We start from the raw sequence: 27,419 nt of genomic DNA, 5'->3' as shown, positions 1-27,419 counted from the left end.
TAGGAGTTATCTTTGCTAAACCTTTAAAGTGGAAAGAACATATATAAAACCTGATGACTAAACATAAAGAGTTGTGAAGAGATCACACATTAATTCTCCAGTTTGTATGGAGGCAGAGCTATGGGCCAAATAATTACATCGGTCAACATAAAATTGGATCCAATTCCAATCAATGGCTCACTGCTATTTCAACCAAAGATCATTAAGCATCATGGCTCAATGCTTATTAAAATCTTTTGTCAACTTTGGAATCTAGGATAATCAACTCCACACACTCGCATTAGGCTAGAATATGGACTAACGTCGTTAAAATCTTTTTTGCAGCATGGTTCTCATTAATTACAACTTTGACTGCAATTCGGTGGACGAAGGCAGCCACAAAGGAATCGCAGCTATTATATCTCTGAGAGAGAACTCAATCATCTTTACTATTGGTTAATGCAATCTACTTCCATGAGCTTCAATATTCAAACTTAACAAATGGAGTAGCAAACAAATAATCCGCAAGAAAATAATGGACACATATATTAACAATTGTTTAATTTCTTACTTATACAGAAACATATATTTTGTTCAAGAATCTTGTAATCCCTACAGAGAGTTTTAGCTGGAGTCCAAACTAAATGGAGATTTAAAAAAATCTTATCTGCTTTATATTCCAATAATGCAAATTGATGGTCACTGGATAGAAGCACAAAAGAAAGAAATGACCTGTGGCCTCTGTAATCAAGCAAACTAATCTATACAGCACATCATCTGTATCGGCCAAATATGGAAAAAATAGTTGTGGCCTTTTTTAAGGCTGCAAATATTAGATTTGTTAAATATGCCGTTTTATTTTGTTTTCAAGAAGAATCAAATTATTTTACTGCATAATTAATTTCAACTTTAAAAATCTGTGTCATGAGGCATATTTCTGGTTTTAATATATTTGCTTGTCCTCAAGCTGACAAGGTATAAACTGTTAAAAACAGCATTTTACTTTACCATAAAGAAAAATCAGAGAGCACTGTTTTATGCAAAAAAGAACTCTTAAACTATCATTTACTATTTTTATTAACATCACGGGACACAAACTTTTCTAAGTAACTTTCTTGTAGCTACTTTCTCATAACATTTATTCATTGATGTGCTGTTCGCTAATGATGAATGATTTTATGTAAAAATGTAAAAATACATATTTACTAGAATACATTCAAAGAGTGTGGATTCAGTTCAAGGTTTACACAGGAATCATTTGTAGCATTCTTCCATAATTATTTACAGTTTTATCCGGGTAGGCATGTAAGAAAAATAAGTACTGCAGTACAGTGAGAGACTCAGTGTGCAATGCTGAACAACACAAGCCAGCTTACATTATAATTAAAAACGTGTAACCCAGCCTTAACATAATGTAAATAACTAGCTAAGAGAAAATGTCTGATAAGCTGGAGAGGCACATTTTCCAAATTCAGTCTGTACGGATTCTTTTGATGTTTCAGCCTTCAGGCATACTATCATGAGTCCGCATCAGAACTGCAAATGCATTGTGAGTTCTGCACCTTGTTTAATACAGCAAACAGTATAGATGTAAGTAGTGTGCGGTGAAAGACTCCATAGTGCCAGCTGCACGCCAATTAAAAACATGAATAAATCAGCATATCTTTTACTGTATGGCATCCAAATTGGCTGTGTAATTTCCTGTACATGATGCACCAAATGCCTGGCTTAGAAGTAGCATCTGTATTTATTATAGGTAGTCCCACTTTACCTTACCTTGTCTCAGAAAATGCAAAATAATTATTTCAGCCATAGGTCTGGTGCTATCACGTGGGTTATCCAGAACACAAAGCAAATTAAAAATAATTTCTAAAAGTGGAGATTTCTTTCGTGTAATAAATAGGTGGATGACACTCACCACTGCAAAAGATTGATTAAAAAGTTTTTGGAAAAGTATAAAGGGGCAGTCTGCCTCTGTTTGTCCATGCAACACAGTGTGGAATGCATTGTGCATCTAATTCAGTTAGTATAGACAGTGAAAGAGGCATGAGAATCTAAAAATGTGGCCTGAGGTTTAGATGTTTAGATGCTCAAATGAAGAGGATCAGAGTTGGTTTACAATGTTTTTTTATTCGTACATCAGTATGTTTACAACAGCACTTATACTGACATCAAATGTGTCAATCATGTGTAGACCTGAGTACAACTCAAAGTACATCATAATCTAGGAGGGCAATAGTCTCACTTGCAATCTGACTAGCCGTATGAACAGATACAATGGCATTACAAATTACTATTACCCATGTGTGTCAACCTAAATGCATGCTATATACATTTTCTAATAATTCACAGTCTACAAAGCAACATTTCCTTGTTCATAGTTTATAACATACGAATAAGTCACGCATCTCTAATTACAAATGTCTAAACTTAGACAATTGTATTACAATTTATGACATATACTATTTAACAATGGATTAATGGTATGGCATAAAAAGAACTCCAAGGTTATTCATGTGTCAAATCGGTATAAATTCTGAGACATTAGATGTTGGAAAATGTAATCCAATGTGTCACTGCTTGAGCCATGCCATACTGTTTCACGTTTCTCAATCAACATATATTCTTTCAATGTGAGCAGTTTACAACATTACCACCAAATGAGTTATATTAGTTGACTTGTCTTACTATGCCATCATCTGTGTGATTTAGTGTTACAAAGTGGTCAACCACAGGGGCACTGGGGCTCTGGTACCTTATTATACTGTAGTTCATGCAGATTAATTGCTTCTGTTGTTTGAAGTATGGACATGGTCATTGTATAACAAAGGATTTAGTATCCTTGACAAAATTGCCTGCTATGAATTGTTTCCACTTATTCGTAGTAAAACAATCAGAGGTTTGTTGCTGAAGAAAGTCATCGAAGGCGATGTCTGAGAGCCATCAGCCGCTCAGCCGCCATTGTCCTAGCTCCTGCCTTTTGGAAAGACTGAGGATAAGAGTAATCGGGGCATGATCAGTTGGTGAGTGGGCAGGACTCAGGAGTTTATCAGCCCTGTCACATCTGTGGAAGGCAGAAGATAATGCATGCTGAGGGTTTATGGGAGTTGAATGTGCATTATTTAGTGTGTGAGAAAGGCAGGTGCCAGGCATCTGTTAAAGCCATGGAAGAAACGCATGCAGCCAAGTCGAATGACCTACACCCCACGGGGTTACTGGAGTCTAGGCAGTGATCCATAGCCATTGTTAAAATCATTCCCCAGTAATGGAGAGGATTGCAGAAGCAGGGGTGAGAGTGCCTGTAGTGCGTAAACACAAGCATGGGGGAGATTAATGGAAGCAATCGTCCAATAAACACCCCCATATCGCCCTCAATTGTGCTGAGGCAACCCAAGGCACAGCAATGGGATTTTGAGACCTGCATGGGGAGGTGCTTGGGTGGGAGAATGGCAGCTCCAAGGGAGATGGTAGTGTAGCTGGCATGGTATACACCGATGTAGCCCCCCTATAGTAGTTAGAGACAATTGTTAAGTTCCTGAAGAAGTACCACTACTGTGGAGTGTCGCTTAAGGTATTACAACACTGCACTCCACTTAAATTTAGTATTAAGAGCATTAACTTTACATCAGAAGGATTTAGCTCTTAATGACTATGCCTGGGTGGTGGGCAGACAATGCAGCAAATAGCATAGACAAAAACTGCGACATGGAGAACTTAAACAGTAAAACATGTCAGTGCCACACAAATAATCCTCCCACCCTACACTTCCACCCCAGAAGAATCTGTCGCCCTCCCATAACCAAAAACTAGGTGGATAATTCAATAGAGGGGTCTCAAACCTGGCCAAGCTGGGTCATAAGTAAAGCATATAGTGGTGCTGGCATTAGAACTATAAGTAGGTGTGTTAGTGTGTTAATCAGTAGCAGGGATGCTCCAGTCTACCACGGACCCACAGGATAGAGAAGGTGACATGGGCCCTGGTGGTTCTAGGAGGGAAGAGGGAGTGCCAGTGCACCTTTCCTCTGCAGAGTTTAACGATGACCGTGTCTGCGATCCTCGGCATTTCATTTCATTGACCTCATGCGACCCCTGGGCTGGGCTCCCATTGAACTCTCCTCAAGTGTGCTGTTTGGTCCCCACAGAGTCGGCGTATTACTCTTAAGGGGCAGTTGTTTGGTCACCCCGGTCCAGGCTTCCTCAGATGTCTCAAAAACACAGGATTTGGAATTATGAAGTACTTTGAGCCCCACACATGTCTACAATGCTCTCCACAACATAGGACCAGCATACCTGAACAACTACCTTGATTCCACATACCCTCCAGACAATTTTGTTCCTGCCATTGTGCCTTAGCCTCCGTCTCCAGGATCCACAAGACCAGAACCGGAGTAAGTTACTTCTCCTACCTCGCTGCCAAGACCTGGATCACCCTGCCCCTCCACCTCAGGCAATCCACATGGCTGACTCAATTCAAGAAGGACCTCAAGACTTGGCTCTTCAAATGATCCTCCACAACCATTAGGACCAGCAGCCCCCCACTCCCCAGCGCCTTGAGACCCTCACAGGTGAGTAGTCACACTTTATAAATCCCTTATTGATTGATTGATTGCCGGAAAGAAAAGCATGTAACGGGTCTTAAGATGTTGTTTGACCTTATTGTAGGTCCTGCACCGTTGTTCTACTGAGTTGGTATAGTCCAGAGCGATCATAATACGGCTCACCTGGAACAGCAACTTCCCCATACTGCGTGCCATCCTGATTGTCATGTCTCTGAAGTTCTAAAATTTTGCCATTATAGGGCATGGTGGAGCTCAGGAGGAGGGGAGGAGGGTTTCTGTGTGAGAGAGTGATACCCCTTCTACACCACAAACATGCTGACAATAAAGATGTGGGAACCCAATCAGTTACTCAACAAAGCACAGGTTATATTTCCATGCCTGGCCCTCCATGCCCTTGGCACGTGTCTCCAGTGCTCTGGATGTATTCAAGAGGCTTCAGACAGTTGTATTGAGCTCTTCCAATGTATCCTCAAGTTCACATACTCAACTCTTACCCTCAGTTACTCTGTTGGCCAGATCCTGTCTCAAAAAAGATACCTCCACTCCTACATTGCCAGTTTGGGATTTGACCACTGTGTGTAAAGCTTGGATGCCCTGTAGAATGCTGTCAGTATTGTCTGGGTTTGGAGGACATTCAAAGCCGGTTCAGGGCATCAGGCGCCGCCTGGGCATTGATGTAGGAGAAGTGCATTTGTCCATCTCAGTCTGTGAATGAGGGGTGAAGGGTTTGTTGCTACCCATGTTGTTAACAGCTGCTATCACCTCTCTGGTGGAAGATAGTAGCTCACCAACTCAGCTGCCCCCTGCTTAAAGGCAGATGGGGAAGTGATCAGTGATGGACAGTAGTATCTCCCATGGTGGTGGTCTTCAGGGCGGCCCAAACCCTGGTCCCTCTTGCTACACAGTATGTCTGAGCATAGACAATAAGAGCGGCCAATATCCAGGAGAAGGTAGGGGGAGAGAGACCCCACCAGGCACCGCACACAGGGCCTACATGGCCAAGAACATCAAGAGGACCCCCTCTGGAGCACAGCAACAGAGCCTCTTTCAAAGAAGAGGTCTGCCTGGAACCCCAGAGGGTCTCCCAATGCCCCAGCAGTGCACAGGCCATGATTTGGCCCAACCCTTCTGATGGGCACAGGATTGCGGTCCACATGTCCCACAAAAGTGCCGGCAGGCATCGCCACAGGTCTGACGCCATCCTCCGGGTGGTGGGCCAGACAGTGGATGGTACCTAAGGGCATCAACTGCCCCTGCCCCTTCCCCTCCCCCCTCCCCAGGGTCACCCATCAGAAGGTAGAACAGGGTTCCAAGTCAGGGTCAGTATCTGCCCGAGGCCGCTGGAGAGTACAGCAGCAGGAGCAGGAATAGGCTGCATCCGAGGGCATGGATGCAGCAGCGGTCTCCGCTACAGATTTCACCCTCAACACGTTCCCACGGGAGTGGTAGCCCCAGCAGGGGTGGCGAGCCAAATACAGTCTGCACCAGCACCGAGGATGCCAAAAGATTTGGGTCGGCGGTTGGGAGATCAGGCAAGAGCATCCACCATCTTGGCCAGTCAGGCCACGCCCCCATATTGTTTGCATTTATTAACAGGAGGTAAACACTAACTGGCAGTCAACGAGGATGTTTCTCTATTGTGTTTGTATGCTCTTACTGCATGATCTTTCATAGTTCTTTCATGTCCAAATAGAAAAGGTGCGTAATTAGGGCTCACATCGGCAGATACTCATTAGCATCCAACTCTACATGACTCCCTAAGATATTACTCTGTGATTCCTATAAAGTCTGCTAGTCCACATTTTTGAAGAATTCTTGAAATGAAAACATATAAGTTCTAACCATATAAAATTACTAACCTGGATGAACCATTCATTTTCTTTGAAGACAATTTGTTAATCAGTACATAAAACTATTTGGGTTACTATTGTTCATTTAACTGCAATCTACATGGTTAGGGCAGCTCAGGTTTTAAAGTTCAAAATATTAAATCAGTTCTATATTAATCAAATTACATACTGGGTTCCATTTTGTCCCTGAAGCAATCAGTGGCAGCATTCAACATTGTAACATGAACACATTAACGTGTTTTTAAAGGTTTAACAATTAAAGCATTATGTGAGTAGCGATGCCTTTTAAATAATAATTGCAAAAAAAAGCATCATTTAGGCACTTTTTCATGCACCCAAGTAGTACATAGTAAATATTATGGTATCATAAATTTCACAGGCTTGATCAGGATTTGTGGAATTTTGCAAAGGTAAAGTGGACTTACAATGGTGAAAAGATTTTGCCCTTGGGTCATTTTTCACTGATGTGAATTTAGGGTTAGATGCAAAAGCAGGGACATTTTACTACGGCACAGCCAACAGAAGTACTTGAATGACTATTTACTCATGCACATTTTCCTGTTGTGTTTTTATGAATCCCATACAAATTTGAAATTTATTTCAAATTTAAGGGTAACTCTACAGGGGTGGATTTTGGACTTTTGAACCTTTATCTTCACAAATTAAGCACACCTTTATGTGGTTCTGTGCTTCACTGTCATTTGTTTATGTGAAAACTCAGAGTGTATGCTTGTGCTGAATTCAGCTTTTCATTTTTTTTCCTAATTGAATTTATGGTCTCTGGTTTGCAGTAGGTGCACCTAGCACAATCTTGAACCTCTGTCTTGTTTATCATTAGCATGGACCTTGGTTAGGAAGGGCAAACGTTTATGGTGTCATAAAAGTGATATGACTATGGAGATTCTAGGGCAGTATAGTTATGACTCAGGCTCCACAAAAATTTACAGGAGCAGGATTTAAACATCAAAGTTATCCCTTAAATTGCATAGATGTCACAAGCTGAGATTTGAGATAGTAAAACCATCACTCAGATCAGATAAATTTCCCAATTTGAGGTTTTAGAGATCAGAACTAAACATCAGATCAGACAAATGCATCAGTTGAGGCTGTTTACAGCAGAACTATCTTTTATATCATGTCGAATGGAGTCCCCCATCCAAAACTCAACCACTACAGGAAAAGCCTCCTGGTATGCGGACTTTGTGCTGCGTTTGTTTTGCCTACGGACATTTTAGCACCTGCACTGCAGCACCTAATTAAACAGCACTGCATCTAGAGGTGGCAAAAAGTCCATGGGCAGGGAGGGGAGGGCAACAGGGGTTGGGGGGCACCCCCATAAAACAAATAATCAAAAAAGGCAATCAGTGTGGGGCAAACACCAGCACAGAGAAGAGAATGTTTGACCCCTGGTTAAATATCCGCAATGCAAGCTTTCCACATAGCCATAGTATAAAACCCAACTCTATCAACCACACACAAAGCAATGCAACAGGACTCGCATTACTGAATGTTTGAGCTATTGGCGTTACATTATTATTAGCAACGCCAATAGCTCAAACATTCAGTAATGTGAGACATATTGCATTACAAATCCTTGTTTTATGGTTGCATTAGGGTCCATGTTATACACCCTTGCTATGCCACTACTCAATTGATGTGCATTGGCAGAGCTTTGCCTGAGTCCCGGTGCTGTTATCATGTTCAAAATATGTTATTGAATTTTATCATAAGAATCAAAGACATTACAAAAAAGAGCACCATATATAGTAGCCATATCAGAAACTTATCTATGAAGAACATGCATAAATATAAAACGGGTGCAATAAATTATTGAAAATAGTAATCATAAAATAAAAAAAGTAGGGAAGAGACATGCAGTTAATATCATAAAAAACAATTGAGTAGAGCTGCTGTAAATTGCAAAATGTGAAATTTATATTGTAAGCAATAAATATAAGGGAATATAACTAAGAAGATAAATAACAATCAATTGGTTTCCAAAATAGATGATAAGAGTGACAATTATGAGTAATACCAGACAAAGATAGATTGGTACCTCTTGTAGTGAAAATAATCTATGACCACCAAGCTTGTACAGAGAATAATGATGAACCTTTCCAACTGGTTATAATAGACTTTAGAGCGGCTGATAACAAAAAATTAAACGTTTACCATCTAAGCCACACAATTCTGTAGAGAGAGCAACGGATTTGCATATCAATATATTAAATGAAAGGTCTTCCAGAAATATTTAATATTTTTTGTATAACGCCCCAAACTTCTTTCCAAAATTTAAAAACAGCTGTACAATCAAAAAGCATATGTTTTAACTAACCAGTATGTTAGTTGCAGTGCCAACAATTTGACGTTAGAAGAAGATTGGCCTGAAATAACTTAAGCAATTAAACGGAATATAAGAATGTATTTGATAAAGTGAAACAGGTAACCATCCTGAAATATGATTCAGCCATATTTCTTTCCATTTTTCATAAGAGAAATTGAGAGTTCATTATTCCAGAATGTTGAGATCAGTTCAATATTATTACCTTGAAATGCATTCAGTTTCTTATACATTAATGAAACAGAATGAGACGAAGAGGAAGCTGCTTGAACAAACATTGTTAAATCTGAATTTGTATTTGAAGGAATATTTTTAGGAAAGGAATCAAGAATAGAATTACATAAAAGGTCATATTTGAAAAAATTAGAAGAAGGTAAGTGGAATTTTGCTTGTAAAACTTCAAACGATACAAAAGGGTTACTATGATAAATATCTTTTAGAAAAAATATACCAGGGTTAATCCAAGAATTAAAAAATGTAACAGTTCGAGAAAGTTTTAGACGTGGATTGTACCATAATGACATATCTGCAGTATTTGAAATAGTAGATTCAAAAAGTGAGTCTAAATTATTTAAAATTAACTTTGTGGATTTCAAAATATTAGATTTATTTAAAAAAATTGTCTTGTTAGACATGGTTAACAAGGTAAACAATGGAAACGGACTTACCAAACTTCTTTCTATAAGTAACCAAGTTGGAGGATTATTAAGGTGAGATGATTAAACCAAAAAGAACCTTCTTTTAAGATGAATGCTTTATGATAGTTAAAAAAGTCTGGTAAACCAAATCCTCCATTACATTTTGCCCTTTTTTGTTTTTTATAGCAAATACGAGGTGACTTATTATTCCAAAGAAACTTAGAAAGATGTTGAGCAATAATTTTACAAAACTTCAATGGAAATTGATTAGGAATCATAGGTAGGAAATAAAAACAATTTTGTGCTATAGTCATTTTTATTGAATCCATTCTCTCCCACCATGAAAGGAGAAGAGAAGACCATTTAGATACTTTATCTTGAATATAATTTAAAATAGAATCACAATTTAATGTAATTGTTTTTTTGATAGACGAGGAGAACAAAACTTGAACTTGTCTCTTTGCCAAATTATTTCTTTTATGGGTAACATATTTGGGGTACAATGAGGATTTAAAGGAAAAAAATCAGTTTTATTTGTGTTTAACATATAACCAGACATTAAGGAATATGAAGAGATAATTTCGAATAACGGAGGAAGTGAGGATACAGGATTTCTAATAAACAAAAGCACATCATCTGCACTTGCTAATATTTTAATGGTGACCTCATTAATATTAATATCAGTGATATCGTTACATTTTCTATTGCAAACGAGCAAAGGTTCAATAACAAGAAGAAATAGCAGGGGGGATAGTGGACAACCTTGTATAGTACCTCTGAAAAGAAAAAAAATATTGAAAATTTGCCCATTAATAAATAAACAAGAAGGAAGGGTATAGTAGAGAGCAGATATCATACAAATAAACAAATCACCGAAATTAAATGCTGTTAATGTATGAAATAGAAATTGCCAATGGACATTGTCAAAAGCTTTTTCACCAGCTAATGCGAGTACTCCAGAGGGCAAGGATAACGTCGACCCTTGTTCAATAGCATGTAGTAAAACTCTTTTGTTGTTGACAGAATATCTATTTTTCATGAAACCAGATTGATCAGGATTCATAAGGGAATCCAATACAGAGGTTAGTCTGGATGCAAGTATTTTAGCGTGTTGTTTACAATCTTGATTTATTAAAGAAATAGGGCAATAGTTAGAAACAAGTGTTGGGTCTTTGTTAGGTTTAGGAATTACTACAATCAAAGCTTCAGTAAAAGAACGTGAAGTTGATCCTGTATTACTAAAAAAGGTAAAAAGGTTTAACAAATGGGGAAAAAGATGCAAATTAAATTCTTTATAAAATACTGCTGGAATTCCATCAGGACCTGCGGATTTATTTAATTTAAGAGATTTAATAGCTAATTGAATTTCATCCTCAGTAATAGGTAAATCTAAATTATCGTGGGTTAACTTAGGAGTTTTAGGCAAACCACACTTAAATAAAAAAGAATCAATCAAGGAAGGATCATCAAATTGCGGTTTATTAGGGTAGAGTAATAATTTAGAAATTCATCAACAATGTCCATTTGAGACAATTCAGTTTTTCCATTTGCGTTTTATCTTTTTTTATACGTAAATAGTTTGCTAAAAGTCAACAAGATGTGTTAGCATTAAAATAAAATTTGGCTTTAAAATTAGAAAGTTGTTTACCAGCTCTTTTACTTAAAATCGCATTAAAATTATATTGTAGCTTTTGTAGTTTTATTTTGATTTGGGGGTCATTAGAAGTAATAAAAAGCCTCTCAAACTTTTCAATTTGTTTATCCAATTCTTTAATTTTTACAATGAAAGTTTTGTTTTCATGTGCCATAAGAGAAATGGAAGTCCCTCTAATATAGGCATTGAAAGCATCCCATCGATTCACCACAGACGTAGAGCTCTCCGGGTTAAGTTGCAAAAATTCTTGAAGTGTAGATAAAAATGTTGGTCTATTTTGCTCATTCAAAACAATATTAGTATTCATGCGCCATCTGGATTGAGCTTTAAATTTTAAGTTGAGTTGTATTACCATAGAAATCAAAGCATGATCAGAAATATCAATATTATACATATGAGGAGTAACAGCTGAATTAATTAATTGCCGAGAAACTAATAAATAATCTAGTCTTGAGTAAGAGTTATGAGGGTTAGAGAAAAAGGTGAACATTTCTTCAGTAGGATAATGTCATCGCCAGATATCCACCAATTTAGTCGTTTTAAAAAAAGATTTTAGAGTAAAAAAGGCTCTAGGTGGTCGAAATTTGGTGTGAGAAGATCTATCTAGTAAATGATCATGTATAAGATTACAATCACCTCCAACTATAAGTGGGACATTACCCAACTTGAGAACTTCAGTAGTTAACATGGACCAAATATTAGGATCATCAACTGTTGGAGCATACACATAAATTAACAACATAATTGTATCTTGAATTTTAACTTTCGCTATGACATATCTACCTTCCACATCTGACAAATGTACTTAATACCTGACAATGTAGCCTTTTTGACAAAAGAACAGCAACACCATTTATCTTACTGGTAGCAGGAGAAGATTCAATAGAATCAACCCACTTTTTTTTCATAACATTTAAAACCTTATCATCAATATGCGTCTCTTGTATAAAACAAATGTCTGCTTTATAACTACCTAAATAATTTGTACGTTTTACAGGATGTCGTTAACCCTTAACATGTAAGGAGACAATTTTACCATTATGAACACTAGCCATAGTGAAGTAGGAAAAATACACAGGAAAAGAAAAGATAAGGTTTTGAGAAAAAGAAGAAAAGCAGTAGCTCTAGAGAAAGATCATAGGGAAAAAAGGAAAATAAAGAGACATACAAACATAGAAAAAGGACAACATTTAACAATAATAACAATTTTGAAACGCACATACGCTTTGCAAGCATGGCCGAACCATTGGAGCCCTGTGAGGAAATAAACAGTTAGATTAGCCAGAAGAAATAATGAATTAATCTTCAAGTAGCAGACTCATGTGTATCCATAGAAAACTGTGGATGCTGGTCCACGGATATGCGTAGATCTTCAGGGCTCTGAAAGGCTTTTGAAAAACTATCTTTCCAAATTCGCATTGCCGAAGGATCAAAGAGACCATATTTATAACAAAGACTTCATAACCATGGACGAATGTCTGTGAATTCCTTGTGAATCTTAACAATTTCCTTAGCAAAGTCTTGGTGTATAAAAATGTTGTTACCATTTACCATTGGGGAATGAATTTCTCATGCTGCTTTCCTTATCAAGACTAAATGATAATGACGCAAAACTCTGAATATCATTTGTCTCGGCTTGGTACGATGTGGATTCGATGAGAAGGAATCCTGTGAGCTTTATCTATTTTACACTTCTCAGGATATTTTATGCGTAGAAGACCAAATTCTCTAAATATAACCTGCAGTCATTACCTTCTACATCTTCAGGTAAATTAAAAAAACGCAGGGTATATTGCCCGTTACGATTTTCCAAATCAAGAAGAAGAGTAGATATCGTTGCTTTGATCGGTGATAAAGTATCAATTTTAACTTTATTGCCTTGCATATTAATTGCATTATCAGATATTTTCATCGACATATTAGCCATATATTTTCATACGTTTTTAATCTCCGATGCAATAACATCAGTGCTAGAGCGAATTGCCTGAATTTCATCAAGTAGCAAAGTCAATGAAGGTTCACTAGATTCCACCACTTTAGATTTAACAGGAGGAGGAGAAATATTTTGTTTCCTTTTATTATGTTGAGTTTGCACATTTTTGGTCTCCATATTGCTTAAAATGAATTTCAGCAGTCAAATAGAACCAAAATGCAGGAAACAATGTGTAGGAAAGAGTTAATATGAAGAGAAATCTCTCAATAAAGGCTGGTGCAGCAGCTTAAACTGACTGTTGGAGTGACTAGGCCAAAGCCTCACTCTTTTCAAGGTATTACTCTGCCCCCCTGACTGGAAAACTGGGCTGTACCTGAAGTGAAGAGACCGAGGCTGGACCAGGATCGAAGAAAATAGCCTCCCGCGTTCAGTAGAGCTGGGAAAACACCACAGCAGTTAGTAAGTAACTTCAGACAATGCTGCCAATGGTTTAAAATAATTTTCTGGGTCTTAATCGTCCAGAATTAGTTGCAAACGGGCTGACACAGTGAAGAGCTCACCAAGGGGCGGCCATCTTGGATCGCGCGCTTGTGCATCTCTGTCCCGGTGCTGTTATGAGGAGATGGTAAGAGACAGGTTTGACATGCAGGGTCACAGAGATCTGACTGAGGAGACCTGAGAGAGCTACTGCATGTCGCACCTCTGGCATGCAAAAGAGGATTGGGATGCACTGTCAGAGCCATTTGCATGTTGCAGCAATGAAAGAGCATGGTGCATCATGGAACTTGATTTAGATACATTAGCAGGGCTGTTTTTAGGCCCAGTAATGGAAGATCAGGGCGCCATGCAGACTGAGATTGAGATTGAGATGCATTGGCAGAGCTGTTTGCATGTTCAGCAATGAAAGGACGCGGTGTGTTCAAGACGCGGGATGAGGTGCACTGTCACAGTTGTTTAGGCAATCCAGCAATGAAAGAGCTGTCGGTTCTGCAGATAATGATTGAAATGCACTGGTAAAACTGTTTGCATAGTTCACTAATATTAGAGATGCACTAGCAGAGCTGCGTGTATGTTGCATTATTGGAATAAATGAATACACTGCAGTCAGGGTTTGAGATGCAACGGCAAAGCTGTGTGTGCTCTGATTTAACCCGTAGCTTCCATTCTGACATATCTCTGTGCGCACGCCAAGACCAAGGTCTAACAGGCTATTAGTTCTAATCCTCTTGATGAACAGACCGCTCAAGAGAATGTGATATATGTATATTTTGCTCTGACGCAATTATCAACCTTTAAAGCATGAATGTGAAATCTCAGTGAATGAGTTGAGATAGTGATCAAAATCAAGATGGATGATGCAAGTCTTCGAAACATACGTTTTCAAGGAAGGTGAATGAAGCTAAACTGCAGGTGCTGTGATTGTAAAAAAATTATTAATTTAATTGGAGTGCTGTCATGTGCTCTGTTTTAATGGGATTATGTAGACGAAAAAAGCTATTTTGACAGTGGAGTTCAGTATCTTGACAACTGAAATGTACACCATGGGTAAAAGACACATCAAACACACATTCTGTATGACACAGGTTTAATTCTATGCAGATTTATATGTCTCAATATTCTATAATGAATGCACTGATTTAGTCTCCTTCAGCGCAGAACTGGGAAATAACAGAAACATGCATTGCAGGTCTTCTGTCTCAAATACCACCGTTCCCCTCTGTATTAAGCTTAAATACTGTATTTAACAGTGGCATTTTCACGACCACAGGTGGAAATAAGGAACAAAATGAAACTGAAAGATGCAAAGAAGAATGAGGAGCAGCACTTGCCAGCGAGCATGGCGTCAGAAACACGAGTGCCAGAATCCAGTAAATTAAAAGAGGCAAAGGTGTCTCTAGTAGTGAAATTACAAAGGAAAGTAAATGAAATAACATGGACAAGGGCGGCCATGTTGGAGTAGGCTAGAATAAGGCAGCAAATAGTCTAAATATTAACCATAACTCGAAAGTAAACAGTGTCACGCTCAAAGCGCACAAGCAAAAATATTTTCTTACTTGTGGTAAAAGATGGGCGTTTCCTTGTTGTACCTGTTCCCGCAACTGAAAGCAGAGCAGGACTGCACCATCTTCCCACCAAGCACTAAGGCTACTGTATCGTTTTAAAAGAGGACAAACAATGCCCAAATATCCTTCTTTTGTCTAAGAATATTAATAGTGTTCCGCGTATTACTTAATTGAGTTAAGGAAAACAAAGCAAGCCCAATCCCCCTTAAAAAGAAGCCCAAACAAAGTCATATACTACCAAAAAAAGCCCACTGCCGGTTGACATGGAAAATTGCAGAAAGGTTAAAAAATAGAACCAATGGAGCGGGAGGCACAATGTGGGAGGCAGCACTGACCCAACTGTAGTATTAAGAGGAGGTGAGAGGGGGAAATTCTATAGTTAAATCTAAATTCTTATGGCATGAAAGTTGAACACAGGCAATGGCATGAAAGCTGAACACAGGCAACTAGTAACAGAGGAACACAAGAGACAAAGGAGGGACAAAGAGGCAGAACTGACCACAAGCAAGCAGGGATTTTTGAAGGATACTCAAATAGACAAATGAAAAGCAATGTTAAGGAAAGGGGATGGACTTGATGCCCATAGACGGATTACGGCAGATCTTGAAGAGACAGCTCCACTGTCTTAGTCAACCTAAAAAGAGTAGCTTGTGCAGACTGCATTTGGCTCCACCACCTGGGGCTACCGCTCCAGTGGTAATGTGTTCAGGGTGAAATCTGTAGCAGAGACCCCTGCGGCATCCTTGCCCTCGGATGCAACCTATTCCTGCTGCTGAGCTCTCCAGCGGCCTCAGGCGGATACTGACCCTGACTTGGAACCTTGTTTTATCTACTGACGGGTGATCCTGGGGAGGGGGTGGGGCAGGGGCAGTCGATGCCTTTAGGTAATATCCATTGTCTGGCTCACCACCCGGAGGATGGTGTGAGACATGTGGCAATGCCTGCCAGCACGTTTCTGGGATGAGTGGCCCGCAAACCCGTGGCCATCAGAAGGGTCGGGCCAAATTATGGTCTGTGCACTGCTGGGGCATTGGGAGAACCTCTGGGGTGTTTATCTTTTCTAAACAAGCAAATAGTTTAAAGAATGTAATAAGACATTATAATTTATGCTTTATGTCGAATGTCATCAAATATTAATAGTGCTTTTAGATTTGAATTTGTAGCTACCCCTGACGAAGGGCTGTCCTAGCCGGAAATGTATTGGGTCTAAGAGATCACAGCTGCCTAGGATGAATTATGTTTTACCACGTGCTACATAAAAAGGCTTCAGCCATATGTATAGCATTTGAAAATATGGGGATACATACAGTCTTTTATGAGAATGGAGAAAGCAAAGATAAAGTTGTGAATAAAATATGGACTAAAAAGGATTTAAATGTATTTAATTCATGATGGAATTTATGGGATATATTCTGATTTTGCTGTGTGACTGGTGGATGGAGCGCTGTTGCGCTCCACTGATTACGGAGCTTTTCATATGTGCCACTGGGGCAGGGCGCTTCGCCAGTCTGCACGCTAATAATGGCTCTAAGTATACTGAATGGACTGTTGAATATCAAAGGCATGCATTCTGTCAATTTATATGTAAATTCTATGGATCTTGTCCAGTGGATTGTTTGCACCCAGGACATTGATTAAAAGAAGAAAAGGAAAGAAATTAAATGACTTCACATAAAGGGCGGCTTAGAAACATCGAAATTCACCAGAGATAACTGACTTTGCATTTTGTTAAACTGCTAAAAGCCTGTGTGCAAGGATTTAACATTCAGAATATTGTGCACATTTTATGTACAATCGACATCTGGCACACGCATTTTCACAAATAGTTGTACAAACACTACGGGCCTTATGTAGGTGGGCTGGCATTTACCACTTCATAAATACCGAATCATACCGATTCGGTATTTATGAAGTGGTAAATGCAATGTAGGTAATGAGTCGGTAAATATTACCGATTCGGAAAAATTCGGTAATTACCGAATCGGTATTTACCGATTCGGTAATGAGGCATACCTTCCCATTGATGGGAAGGTATGCCTCATTACCGAATCGGTAAATACCGATTCGGTAATGGGGGAGCACATGCAAGGGTGGCAGGGTGTCATATTGACACCCTGTTGCACCCCTGATTCGGCCATGTGTGCACATGTGGCGCACATACATGCCCTAAGGGCATGTATGTCTGCCACATTGCACACTTAAACGTGCACAAAAATGCTTTTTTTCACCTATTCGTCATTTACCACCAACCTTTAGTTGGTGGTAAATAACGAATCCCCACACCCACCACACACTCCCCCTACATTTCATTTCATGATTCGGTATTTACCGAATCGGTAATATTACCGATTCGGTAATTTTACCGATTCGGTAAATACCGAATCATGAAATTCTCCCCCTACATCTCAAAAGCCAAATTACCGGTCGGTAACGGTATAATTACCGAAAATCGGCCGTTACCGACCGGTATTTGGCTTCCTACATGAGGCCCTACATGTGAAAGTTTGTGTTGGAATAAAAGGCTAGGTGTTTATAATGGGAACATGCAATGGTCTGTGGGACTTGTATTTTCATTAGGTTTCACTTTGAACTGACAATTGGTAGCAGGTGAAGGGGCAGGAGGTTCACAAGGGGGGTTAGTTTAACTGCGGTCATGAAGTAGCAGTCAGTTATTTTAATACGGATGTATGACAATACATCGCGAACTAAAACAACACATGCCGTTACATTGCAGTTGTTAGTTCGCATGTACCGTCACAATGCAAGTCATAACATCGCCGACCATTACTTCGCATTTCCTTTGAAATGCATACAAAACCCCTTTACAGCTCACACCAATCCCCCACAGGCTCTCACATGCTCTTACATCGCAATTTTTTTTCCCGAGCTAACCCCCAACACTAATACAGTACCCTACATAACACACGCTCCACAACACTACCCTACAGCACAAAACAATACAGTACTCTAAAGCCTAAAACCTAAACCATTAATCACTACTCTGCACTAAGACCCCCTGACACGACCCTAAATCCTAATCCCTAAAACAGTACCCTACACAACACTAAACCCTAAGCCCTAAGCCCTAAAGCCTAAAACAGTACTCTACACCACACAAAACCCTAAGCCCTAAAGCCTAAAACAGTACCCTACACAACACTAAACCCAAAGCCCTAACCCCTAAGCCCTAAAGCCTAAAACAGTACCCTACACAACACTAAACCCTAAGCCCTAAAGCCTAAAACAGTACCCTACACAACACTAAACCCTAAGCCCTAATCCCTAAAGTCTAAAACAGTACATAACACAACACTAAACCCTAAGCCCTAAGCCCTAAAGCCTAAAACACTACCGTACACTACTATTCCAAGCACAATCCCCCTTACCTCTCTTTCTTTGAGGTTCCTCTCTCTCGGTTCCGGTCCCAGCGTCGTCTCTTCCTCGTCTCTGTCCCAGTGCATGTCAGTCCCGGGGCCCGCCCATTACATCACTTGCGTTTTAAAAGCATGTGCTGTTACAGAGCATGCGATGTAATGGAATGTGTAGTAATGGTCTGCATCGTAACGTCGCTTGCGTTGTAACGCTTGCGACATAAACGCATGAGATGTACCACATGCGTTGCTATGGCTGTTCGCCTTTTAATACTTGCAGAGCAATGGGGCATGGAGGAGAGGTGTCAGTTTCACTGCTAAGGAACACAGTATGTGCAGGTACAAATTATAGTGATTAGTTTGGGGACTTCATCACGCTTTGTGGGTTTATATTGATATACACTGGGTGGAGGTTCAGTTCTTTAGTTTTTGAGATTTTCATGTCAGTGGGGTCACATGTTTATCTTTTCTCAACAAGCAAATAGTTTAAAGAATGTGTTAAGACATTTATGCATGCTTTCAAATGTCATAAAATATTAATAGCAGTTTTAAATTCGAATTTGTAGCTACCCCTGACGAAGGGCTGTAATAGCCCGAAATGCATTGGGTCTAAGAGATCACAGCTGCCTAGCATGAATTATGTTTTCCCACGTGCTAAAGAAAAAAGCTTGAGGCATATCTATAGCATTTGAAAATATGGGGATATGTACAGCCTTTTATGTGAATGGAGAAAGCAAAGATAAAGTTGTGAATAAAATATGGGCTAAAAGGGTTACAATGGATTTAAATGGATTATTTAAATCATGATGGAATTTGTGGAATATATTCTGATTTTGCTGTGCGACTGGTGGTTGGAGCACCATTGCGCTCCACTGACTATGGAATTGTTCATATGTGCCACTGGGACAGGGCACTTCGCAAGTCTGCATGCTAATAATGCCTATAAGTGTACCGAATGAACTGTTGAATACCAATGGTGTGCATTCTGTCATTTTCTATGTAAATTCTAGGGTTGTTTAAACATGACAGAATTCAGTGTGGTGTACTGTAATTAGTGTACAAAATTATCACAATCTCATGTTTTGGGGAGCGGATGTGAAAGGAGTTTTTTTATTTGGAGGTTTCTTTAGGGGGTGCTTATTTAGCCCCATAGACATTATATAGCAAGTGGTACTACTAGATAAAACACTCCAAATTACAAAAATGAAAGGTGTCTAAAAAATCCAAAAGTTTTTAGTTTTCAAATCAATTACATTAAATAGATACATTTAATCATATAAACATTATTAAGAATCAAATGTTAATTAAGAAATGTATGTATGATGTATTTGCAATGTTTGGATTGCTTGCAGGATTCTGGAATGATATAAATTGTGGCTTTGAGAATTCCTTCATCTGTGAAAGACACAACAGTTCTATAAACTCAACATTGGCTCCGACAATCCCAATGCCATTAGGGGGGTGTCCAGCAAACTGGTTATCGCACAAACGTAAGGTAAGCATCAATAATTCATCTTGTACTTTGTAAAAAACTATAATGTGACTTAATCGTCTGTGAAGGCTGCTGTTAGTGCCAAGACCCACTTCCTTTACCACATTCTTCTTGTGAGAATGGTGATGGGGATGGCATCCCTCAGAAATCTCTCAGCAAAAGTCAAGAGAAGCTAAGCAGGGCATCAGAATGATGGCAAAGGCAACATAGAAAGTTAAAAATGCTAACAAGCTGTCGAATAACTCTCAATAATGCATAAGCAAAAATAAAAAATAAATAAAATCTAAACACAAGTATTCTAAAAAGAACCTGGATACATAAACAAGATAATCCCTGAACATTGAGATTTTGAGCTTTCATGCAGGAAACCAGTGCCGAAACCTCTTCCAATGAACCTGGAAGCAGAGCACCACATATTATATTTACAAGAAACACAAAATAATATAATGCTATCTGTTACTTTGAATTATGTTGTTTCATCCTCCTACCACTAGATTTCACAGATGTTATAAATACTCCAATTGTAAAATTATTTCACTTTTTCCATTGTTCAAAGAAGTGTGTCCTCAAGAAATAGGGGTGTTAGCCTGCAGGTAAGTGTGCCTGTTCTCTCCAAAGCCTTGTATTTGTTAACAGTGTTGTTAACAGTGTTCCTAGGAGGCACGTGGGATCTACAGACCCCACTGGTCAAGGCAACTGAGCAGGGTCTGCGACCACTCACGGTTCCAGTCCTTTTTCAATAGGCTCCACGAAGACTTGCAGGGGAAAACGCGAAATTTAAAATCCTACCGGACTGTCCTGCTCCTGCTCCTCGACGGGGGTGCCGTCCTCGCTCTCCCTGTTGCGCCGCTGGCTTTGTTGGCGCTCTGTTGGTGCTCCCTCGCTGGCTGTGGGCTGCCACGCTCACCGGACCGGAGCGGGGAAAAACTTCAACTCCCAGGTGCCCCGGCGCTCCCTGACGACATCGAAGCGCCCGGAGGCGCATAAAAGATCGCTGATTCCTTGGTGGGGCGGGAAAACGCGAAATTTAAAATCCTACCGGACTGTCCTGCTCCTGCTCCTCGACGGGGGTGCCGTCCTCGCTCTCCCTGTTGCGCCGCTGGCTTTGTTGGCGCTCTGTTGGTGCTCCCTCGCTGGCTGTGGGCTGCCACGCTCACCGGACCGGAGCGGGGAAAAACTTCAACTCCCAGGTGCCCCGGCGCTCCCTGACGACATCGAAGCGCCCGGAGGCGCATAAAAGATCGCTGATTCCTTGGTGGGGCGGGAAAACGCGAAATTTAAAATCCTACCGGACTGTCCTGCTCCTGCTCCTCGACGGGGGTGCCGTCCTCGCTCTCCCTGTTGCGCCGCTGGCTTTGTTGGCGCTCTGTTGGTGCTCCCTCGCTGGCTGTGGGCTGCCACGCTCACCGGACCGGAGCGGGGAAAAACTTCAACTCCCAGGTGCCCCGGCGCTCCCTGACGACATCGAAGCGCCCGGAGGCGCATAAAAGATCGCTGATTCCTTGGTGGGGCGGGAAAACGCGAAATTTAAAATCCTACCGGACTGTCCTGCTCCTGCTCCTCGACGGGGGTGCCGTCCTCGCTCTCCCTGTTGCGCCGCTGGCTTTGTTGGCGCTCTGTTGGTGCTCCCTCGCTGGCTGTGGGCTGCCACGCTCACCGGACCGGAGCGGGGAAAAACTTCAACTCCCAGGTGCCCCGGCGCTCCCTGACGACATCGAAGCGCCCAGAGGCGCATAAAAGATCGCTGATTCCCCCGCGTCGCGGGACGCGCGCGGGCGGGCGCCGGCTGGGCTGGGACCCTTCTCTTTGGCGTGTGACTTTGGGACACCAGCTGTTATTCGAGAACGGACTGCACGTAGTGGGTAACGCTGTGTCAGTATTTCTGTTATTTTTGAAGTGGTGATTTCAGGGGGCTGGTTGTGTTTCTCACGGCTCGTTATTGTACTCTACCATAGTAGAAAATGAACTCTAAAACATGCAAAAGGACCGTGGGTTTGGGGACCCTTGATAGCTACCTGAAACATGCTGAATCTGCAATTGTGAAAGAAATTGCGTCAGTGGAACGTAGATTATCGCTTGAACCACCTAGGTTAGCTGCGTCCCGTACTACTCCCACGACCATTGCTGTTGATGCACCCCCCGTTGTTGCCAACTCTTGTATGTCCCAAAATGGGTCAGGAACTGTGGAGACTTCTATAGTTACACCTGCCTTCTTACCCAATTTGAGTCCTGCCCCCTCTCCTGTGGCTGTTAGAACAAGACAATCAAGAGGCATTGCCAATCAGCCATTAAACGGGGGCAAAATCATGGCAGGTAAAAGAAAGGCAAATAACTCCATGGGAGCACGGAAACAGGCAAAAATCCCTAGAAAGAGCAATTTCGCTCAGGGGTTGGCTCAGGTTAATCTTAGTGTTCCCCAATTTGCTGGTGAGTCAACGTGTGGGGAAATTAATAACTGTATAACTCAGGGCCCCGATATTGGTAATAAAAGCATAGGGCTAGAAATAGCGACAATTATCGACGCCCGTCTTAAGTTACTAACTGTACCGCTAATGGCTACATTGAAACGAATAGAGGATCGCATCACTAAAATCGAGTTACACCTTCAAACCAAGGTTTTAAACGTTGAGCCAAGCTCCGCGGTAGTTGATTCTCTAATTACGTGTACAGCTACAGTTGATAATATGTTGGATTCTATGATTACTATACATCAACAACCAACACTTCCCTGCACTACCCCGGCTATAGGTTCTACTACCTTATCCCGACCTCCAATTGCTGCAGAAATTGCTCAGGGTAGGGAAACACACAAGCAGAACCCAAGAGGGAGGATCTCTTCTCCGGATCAGCCCCTAGGGAGGGACTCGACACTGCACTTACCACCAGAGGCCTGCCCCTACTCTATTATTTTAGCCAATGTCCCAAAGCTTGTGGATGGGAATAGGGAACACTGGTCTTCATTAAAAAATAAAGCCCTCCACTACTTATCGAATAAAACTGTTTTGGGCCAACATTTACATAGTAATTTCTTGATGATAAGACGAGTTCCTTGGGTGGGTAAGATTAACAAATGTTTAGATGGTGACTGCATTGTCATAAGTTTTAGATCCCCCAGGTTGGTTGAGGACATTTTGAGGCAGGCAGGTTCTGCTAGAATTCATCATGATTATGTTAATGTCCTCCCTTTGGGTTTTTTCTATCCCCCAGCTTTTGACATAAGGACGACCAATAACTTCCCAAAGAGTTGTGCCCCCCTTGATTATGCTGTCCCTATCTCTAATAGATACTCTGCCCTATCCACCTTGGATGACAATGAGTGACTAGGGCGGCAAGAATTAACTATAGCGCCTGGAACTCAGCCTGCAGTCCCAGATATAGAGCCATTGATAGTCATCGGCCCTAGCCACGGACCCATGGGTCCTTTAACTAAATTGGTTACCTGGAACATAGCTGGGCTGAGAAATAAGACAGATGACCCAGCCTGGAGAGACCTTATCTGCTCAGGCGAAGTAATCTGTCTCCAAGAGACTTGGGATACGGATAACACCCTGTGTATAGATGGATATAAAAGCTTCTTTGCGTCTGCTGTACCGTCTAACATGGGGGGGGCTAAGGGGGGGTTGGTTACCTTGATTTCAGCTAGCATCTCTGGCTCGCTGACCCAACTTGACACTGGCTCATGTAATTGTTTGGCAGTCCAAATTTCCCTCAACGGGGGCAGTAATTTTTTAATTGTAAATTTTTATAACTCTTATCACAGAGATACCACGGTTGATCATCTCACCGCATTAAATTGCTTTTTGGTTAAATTTAAGGAGGAAACTGAGATTATTTGTCCCATTATTATCATGGGCGATTTTAATATCCATAGATGTCCAGAGAAATGTCCTTTGATGGATCCCTTAGGTCCAATAGAATTACGGGAGGTCCATTTTGAGCACTCACCTCAGGGTGCTCTTTTGGAAATAATCCTTGCTGATCATGGCTTGCTACTCCCCGCCATGGTGGATGAAGATACACCAACATTCAAAGGGAACGGGAAATACTCTGTGATTGATTATATTTTCATCAGTTTAGTATTGAGGCACAGGACTATGGAATATTTAGCAGCCTGGACATATTTCAGCGACCATAATCCTGTGGTCCTCATTTTGTCTGATCTCTTTTTACAACCTGTTATGGCCCCTGATAGAACGGACAAATCTCACATTCGCCCCACTGACCAGGATCGCAGGATCAGATGGAACAAAGTTATTCCTGATGATTTTTTTGCCAATTTGAAAAAGAAGGTTGGCCCTGAGTTGACCATGTGCCTTGACTCAGAAGCAGGGAACGTGGAAGTACTAGGGGCGTATTCAGCAGATCTTCGGTGTCCAGTCAAAACAGTGGACAAGGCAGAGTTAGGTTGGTTTGACAAAAACTGTTCATTGGCCAACAGAAAGCTGAGGGCGGCCTTGAGCAGTAACCCTTTGAATCGGTCTAACATAGCCCAACTCAGGAAAGAATATACTAAAACCTTGGCAACCAGGAAAAAGGAGATCCGGGAGGACGCGTGGGAAGAACTCTCTTCGGTTGACGTCCTTCGCAATAGTGCAAAGTTCTGGTCTGTCGTCAATAAACCCTTCTTTCGTGATCCCTGTAACAATCAATTAGATTGCGGTATTGGGGTACACCAGTGGTTTTCTCACTTCAAGTCAGTCTACGAAGTGGGTATGAATGGTGGATCAAACCCTCCTCTTCCCACTGTGAAACAATATACTTTATTCGTAACCAAGGGCGAGGTGGTTGAGGCCATCGGCAAGATGACGAGCAATAAGGCTCCAGGACCCGATGGCGTCCCATCGGACCTTTTTAAATCAGACATTGAGACTTGGTCCACAATTTTAACGAATATTTTTAATAGGGTCTGTGTCGCAGGCATCCCGGACACATGGTCCGAGTCCGTGATCATTCCTATTTTTAAAAAGGGTAATAGAGGGGACCCTAGTTGTTACCGCCCTATCTCACTCATTGATTCCGCAGTAAAAGTCCTGGGGCGAGTAGTTTTGGGTAAATTAACAGAATGGTTGGAGGATACCAACACCCTTTCGTGCCTACAATATGGGTTTCGTAAGGGCCGTGGCACTATAGACCAAAGCTTGAATCTTTACCTTTTAATAGGTAAATACACTATAGCTAAGAAAGGGACGTTATACCTGGCCTTTATGGACTTATCCTCGGCCTTTGACCGAGTGAACCGGTCGAAACTGTGGGAACTCCTTCTCAAGCAGGGAGTAGATGAAAACCTCGTCTATTTTTTAGCAGATCTCCATAGAGATCTTTCTGCTACTGTTAGATTCGACCGATTGGGCAACTGCACTGGCAAGATCGGAATCTCTAATGGTGTTAGGCAGGGTTGTATTTTAGCCCCCCTGCTTTTTACACTTTATATCAACGACCTAGCCACTGCCTTAACTGAGTCTTGTAAGGACATTCCTAGGGCAGGGAAGTACCAAATTCCAGCATTATTGTATGCAGACGATGCTGCACTGTTAGCGCGTACAGCAGTAGGGCTTCAAAGTCTTTTAGACACTTTTGCTGACTTTATGAAAAGACTTGATTTAAGCGTGAATTTTGCTAAATCTCATGTTATGACTGTAGGTTGTAAACCCAAGAAAACCAAGACTATGCTTTGTGAGGGCCATGTCTTATCTAGAATCACCAGTTTCCCATATTTGGGGGTTATTTTTGATGATAAGTCATCCTGGGTCCCTCAATTAGCCGCAAAACGAAATGCCTTTGCCAGATCAACCATAGGTGTGTTGGACTTTGCTCGTAAACTGGGGGTGAAACCCATGCAAGCTATATTGAACATTTATGCAGCTAAATGTATCTCTATAGCTATGTATGGTGCGGACCTGTGGGGATTTAAAAATGTGAAGGAACTTCAGGTGGTAGAGGACAAGTTCCTAAAAACCATTCTATCACTTCCCCAGGCAACCTCTGGTTACATTGTACATCAAGAATGTGGGGTTGGCTATTTAACTGACCGGATAGCATTAGCCCCCCTTTTAAAATGGTTATCAATCTGGCAAAATCCGGAACTCGAGCTAAATCGTGAAATTATAATAGATTGCTTATCGCTCGAGTTCGGAAAGGCTATTCCTTGGCTGCGCTATGTTAAGAACCTAAGTGACGAAATAGGTCGCCCAGACATATTTGATAATCCCAACAATTTATCAAAGGGAGACTTTAAATGGGTAAAAGACACACACAAGCTTAGAACTACTTTAGCCAGAGAAGAAAAGGAGCTAACAAAACCTACAGCAAAGGCCCATCAGCTATTAATAACTACAGGCAGCATAGAACCTTACTTGACCATAGTGAATAACATGAATCATCGCTTTTTATTGACAAGGTTTAGACTGAACAAATACCATCTTTTGCTCACTGATTCTGTTGGTTGGATGAAGGACAGGGACATGGAGATATGTTCTTGCGACAGATTCTCCCTTAAGGATACTGCCCACTTTATTTTCTTTTGTAAACATTTGTCCCCCCTCCGCAAAAAGTTCATCATCCCTCTTATTAAGAATAAAGGATTCAGACAAGTCAAACCTGCTCTTTTGTATCTCCAGCTGCTAGGTACTACTTGGGAGATTTTTAATATAGCAAATTTTTTGGCAATCGCGATGAGATTAAGGAAAAAAATCAAGTGGACATAGTGTTGTTTAAAATTAATTGTGAATTTTGATTAAACTAGACCTAGTCTTATTTTAAGTAGTGTTTTAAAATCATGTGTAAATGCTCATTTTAAATGTTATTTATTGTATATATTGTGATGTTTTGCACTTTTATGGTTCTTGATATGAGCCGAATAAAGTAATTTTGACTGACTGACTTGCAGTTCCAATGTGGCATGGCATAAAGGATGCTAGAGCACAGCTTAAATAAGATGCTCTATTTAGTTTTCTTATATCTGCTGAATAACTTCATTTATTTTGCATAAGTAAATTTGGCCACTTAGCAATTCAGTCAGTCAGTCATCATCTTTATTTCAGCTCAAACGAACCATAAAAGAACACAAGGTAAAAATGTAAAACCAGATAAATGCAGATCACAATGCAAAATGTTTGGAATGAATTACAGATGTTATAATACATCTGCTGATAATAATCCATATAGCAAAGACGAGACCAAGGAAACAAAAGCCCCCAAATTGTCCATAAAAGAAGACACATAAAGGATCCACCAAGTTGCCCAGGATGTCTTGACGGCTAACAATCAGATATTTATATCAATCATATTTATTTAAGTTTGCATAAATGCATAATAATAAAATCCTGCCACATACACAAAAATTTGTTAAGAAAAAAAGGACAGCATCGAGTAAAAGCCCTTAGGTGTAAGAATCAGTCATAAAAGGCATTATAAAGTTAAAATAGTCAAAACTCAAAGTGCAAGTGAGATGTTCATATACGAGTAAAATACTGCAATTAATAAAAAAAACTTTTTAGTTCAGAGATTTCCTCATTTTTAAAGCCCAACAGATAAAACTAA

General features: G+C 40.7%; 1 protein-coding gene across 1 annotated transcript in view; it reads left to right on the top strand.

The window, feature by feature from the left end:
* The window catches only part of MRC1 (mannose receptor C-type 1), an 841,411-nt gene that overhangs the window by 513,315 nt on the left and 300,677 nt on the right, over nt 1-27,419 (top strand). Inside the window, exon 20 of the mRNA XM_085631521.1 lies at nt 19,741-19,883. Coding sequence (XP_085487647.1) covers nt 19,741-19,883 — 143 coding nt within the window. The remainder of the gene's footprint in view (nt 1-19,740; nt 19,884-27,419) is intronic.

The sequence above is a fragment of the Triturus cristatus genome, chromosome 10, assembly GCF_964204655.1.
Source record: "Triturus cristatus chromosome 10, aTriCri1.1, whole genome shotgun sequence".
Taxonomy (NCBI): Eukaryota; Metazoa; Chordata; class Amphibia; order Caudata; family Salamandridae; genus Triturus; species Triturus cristatus.
Note: the sequence above shows the minus strand (reverse complement) of the source record. Positions and strands in the feature narration are given on the sequence as shown.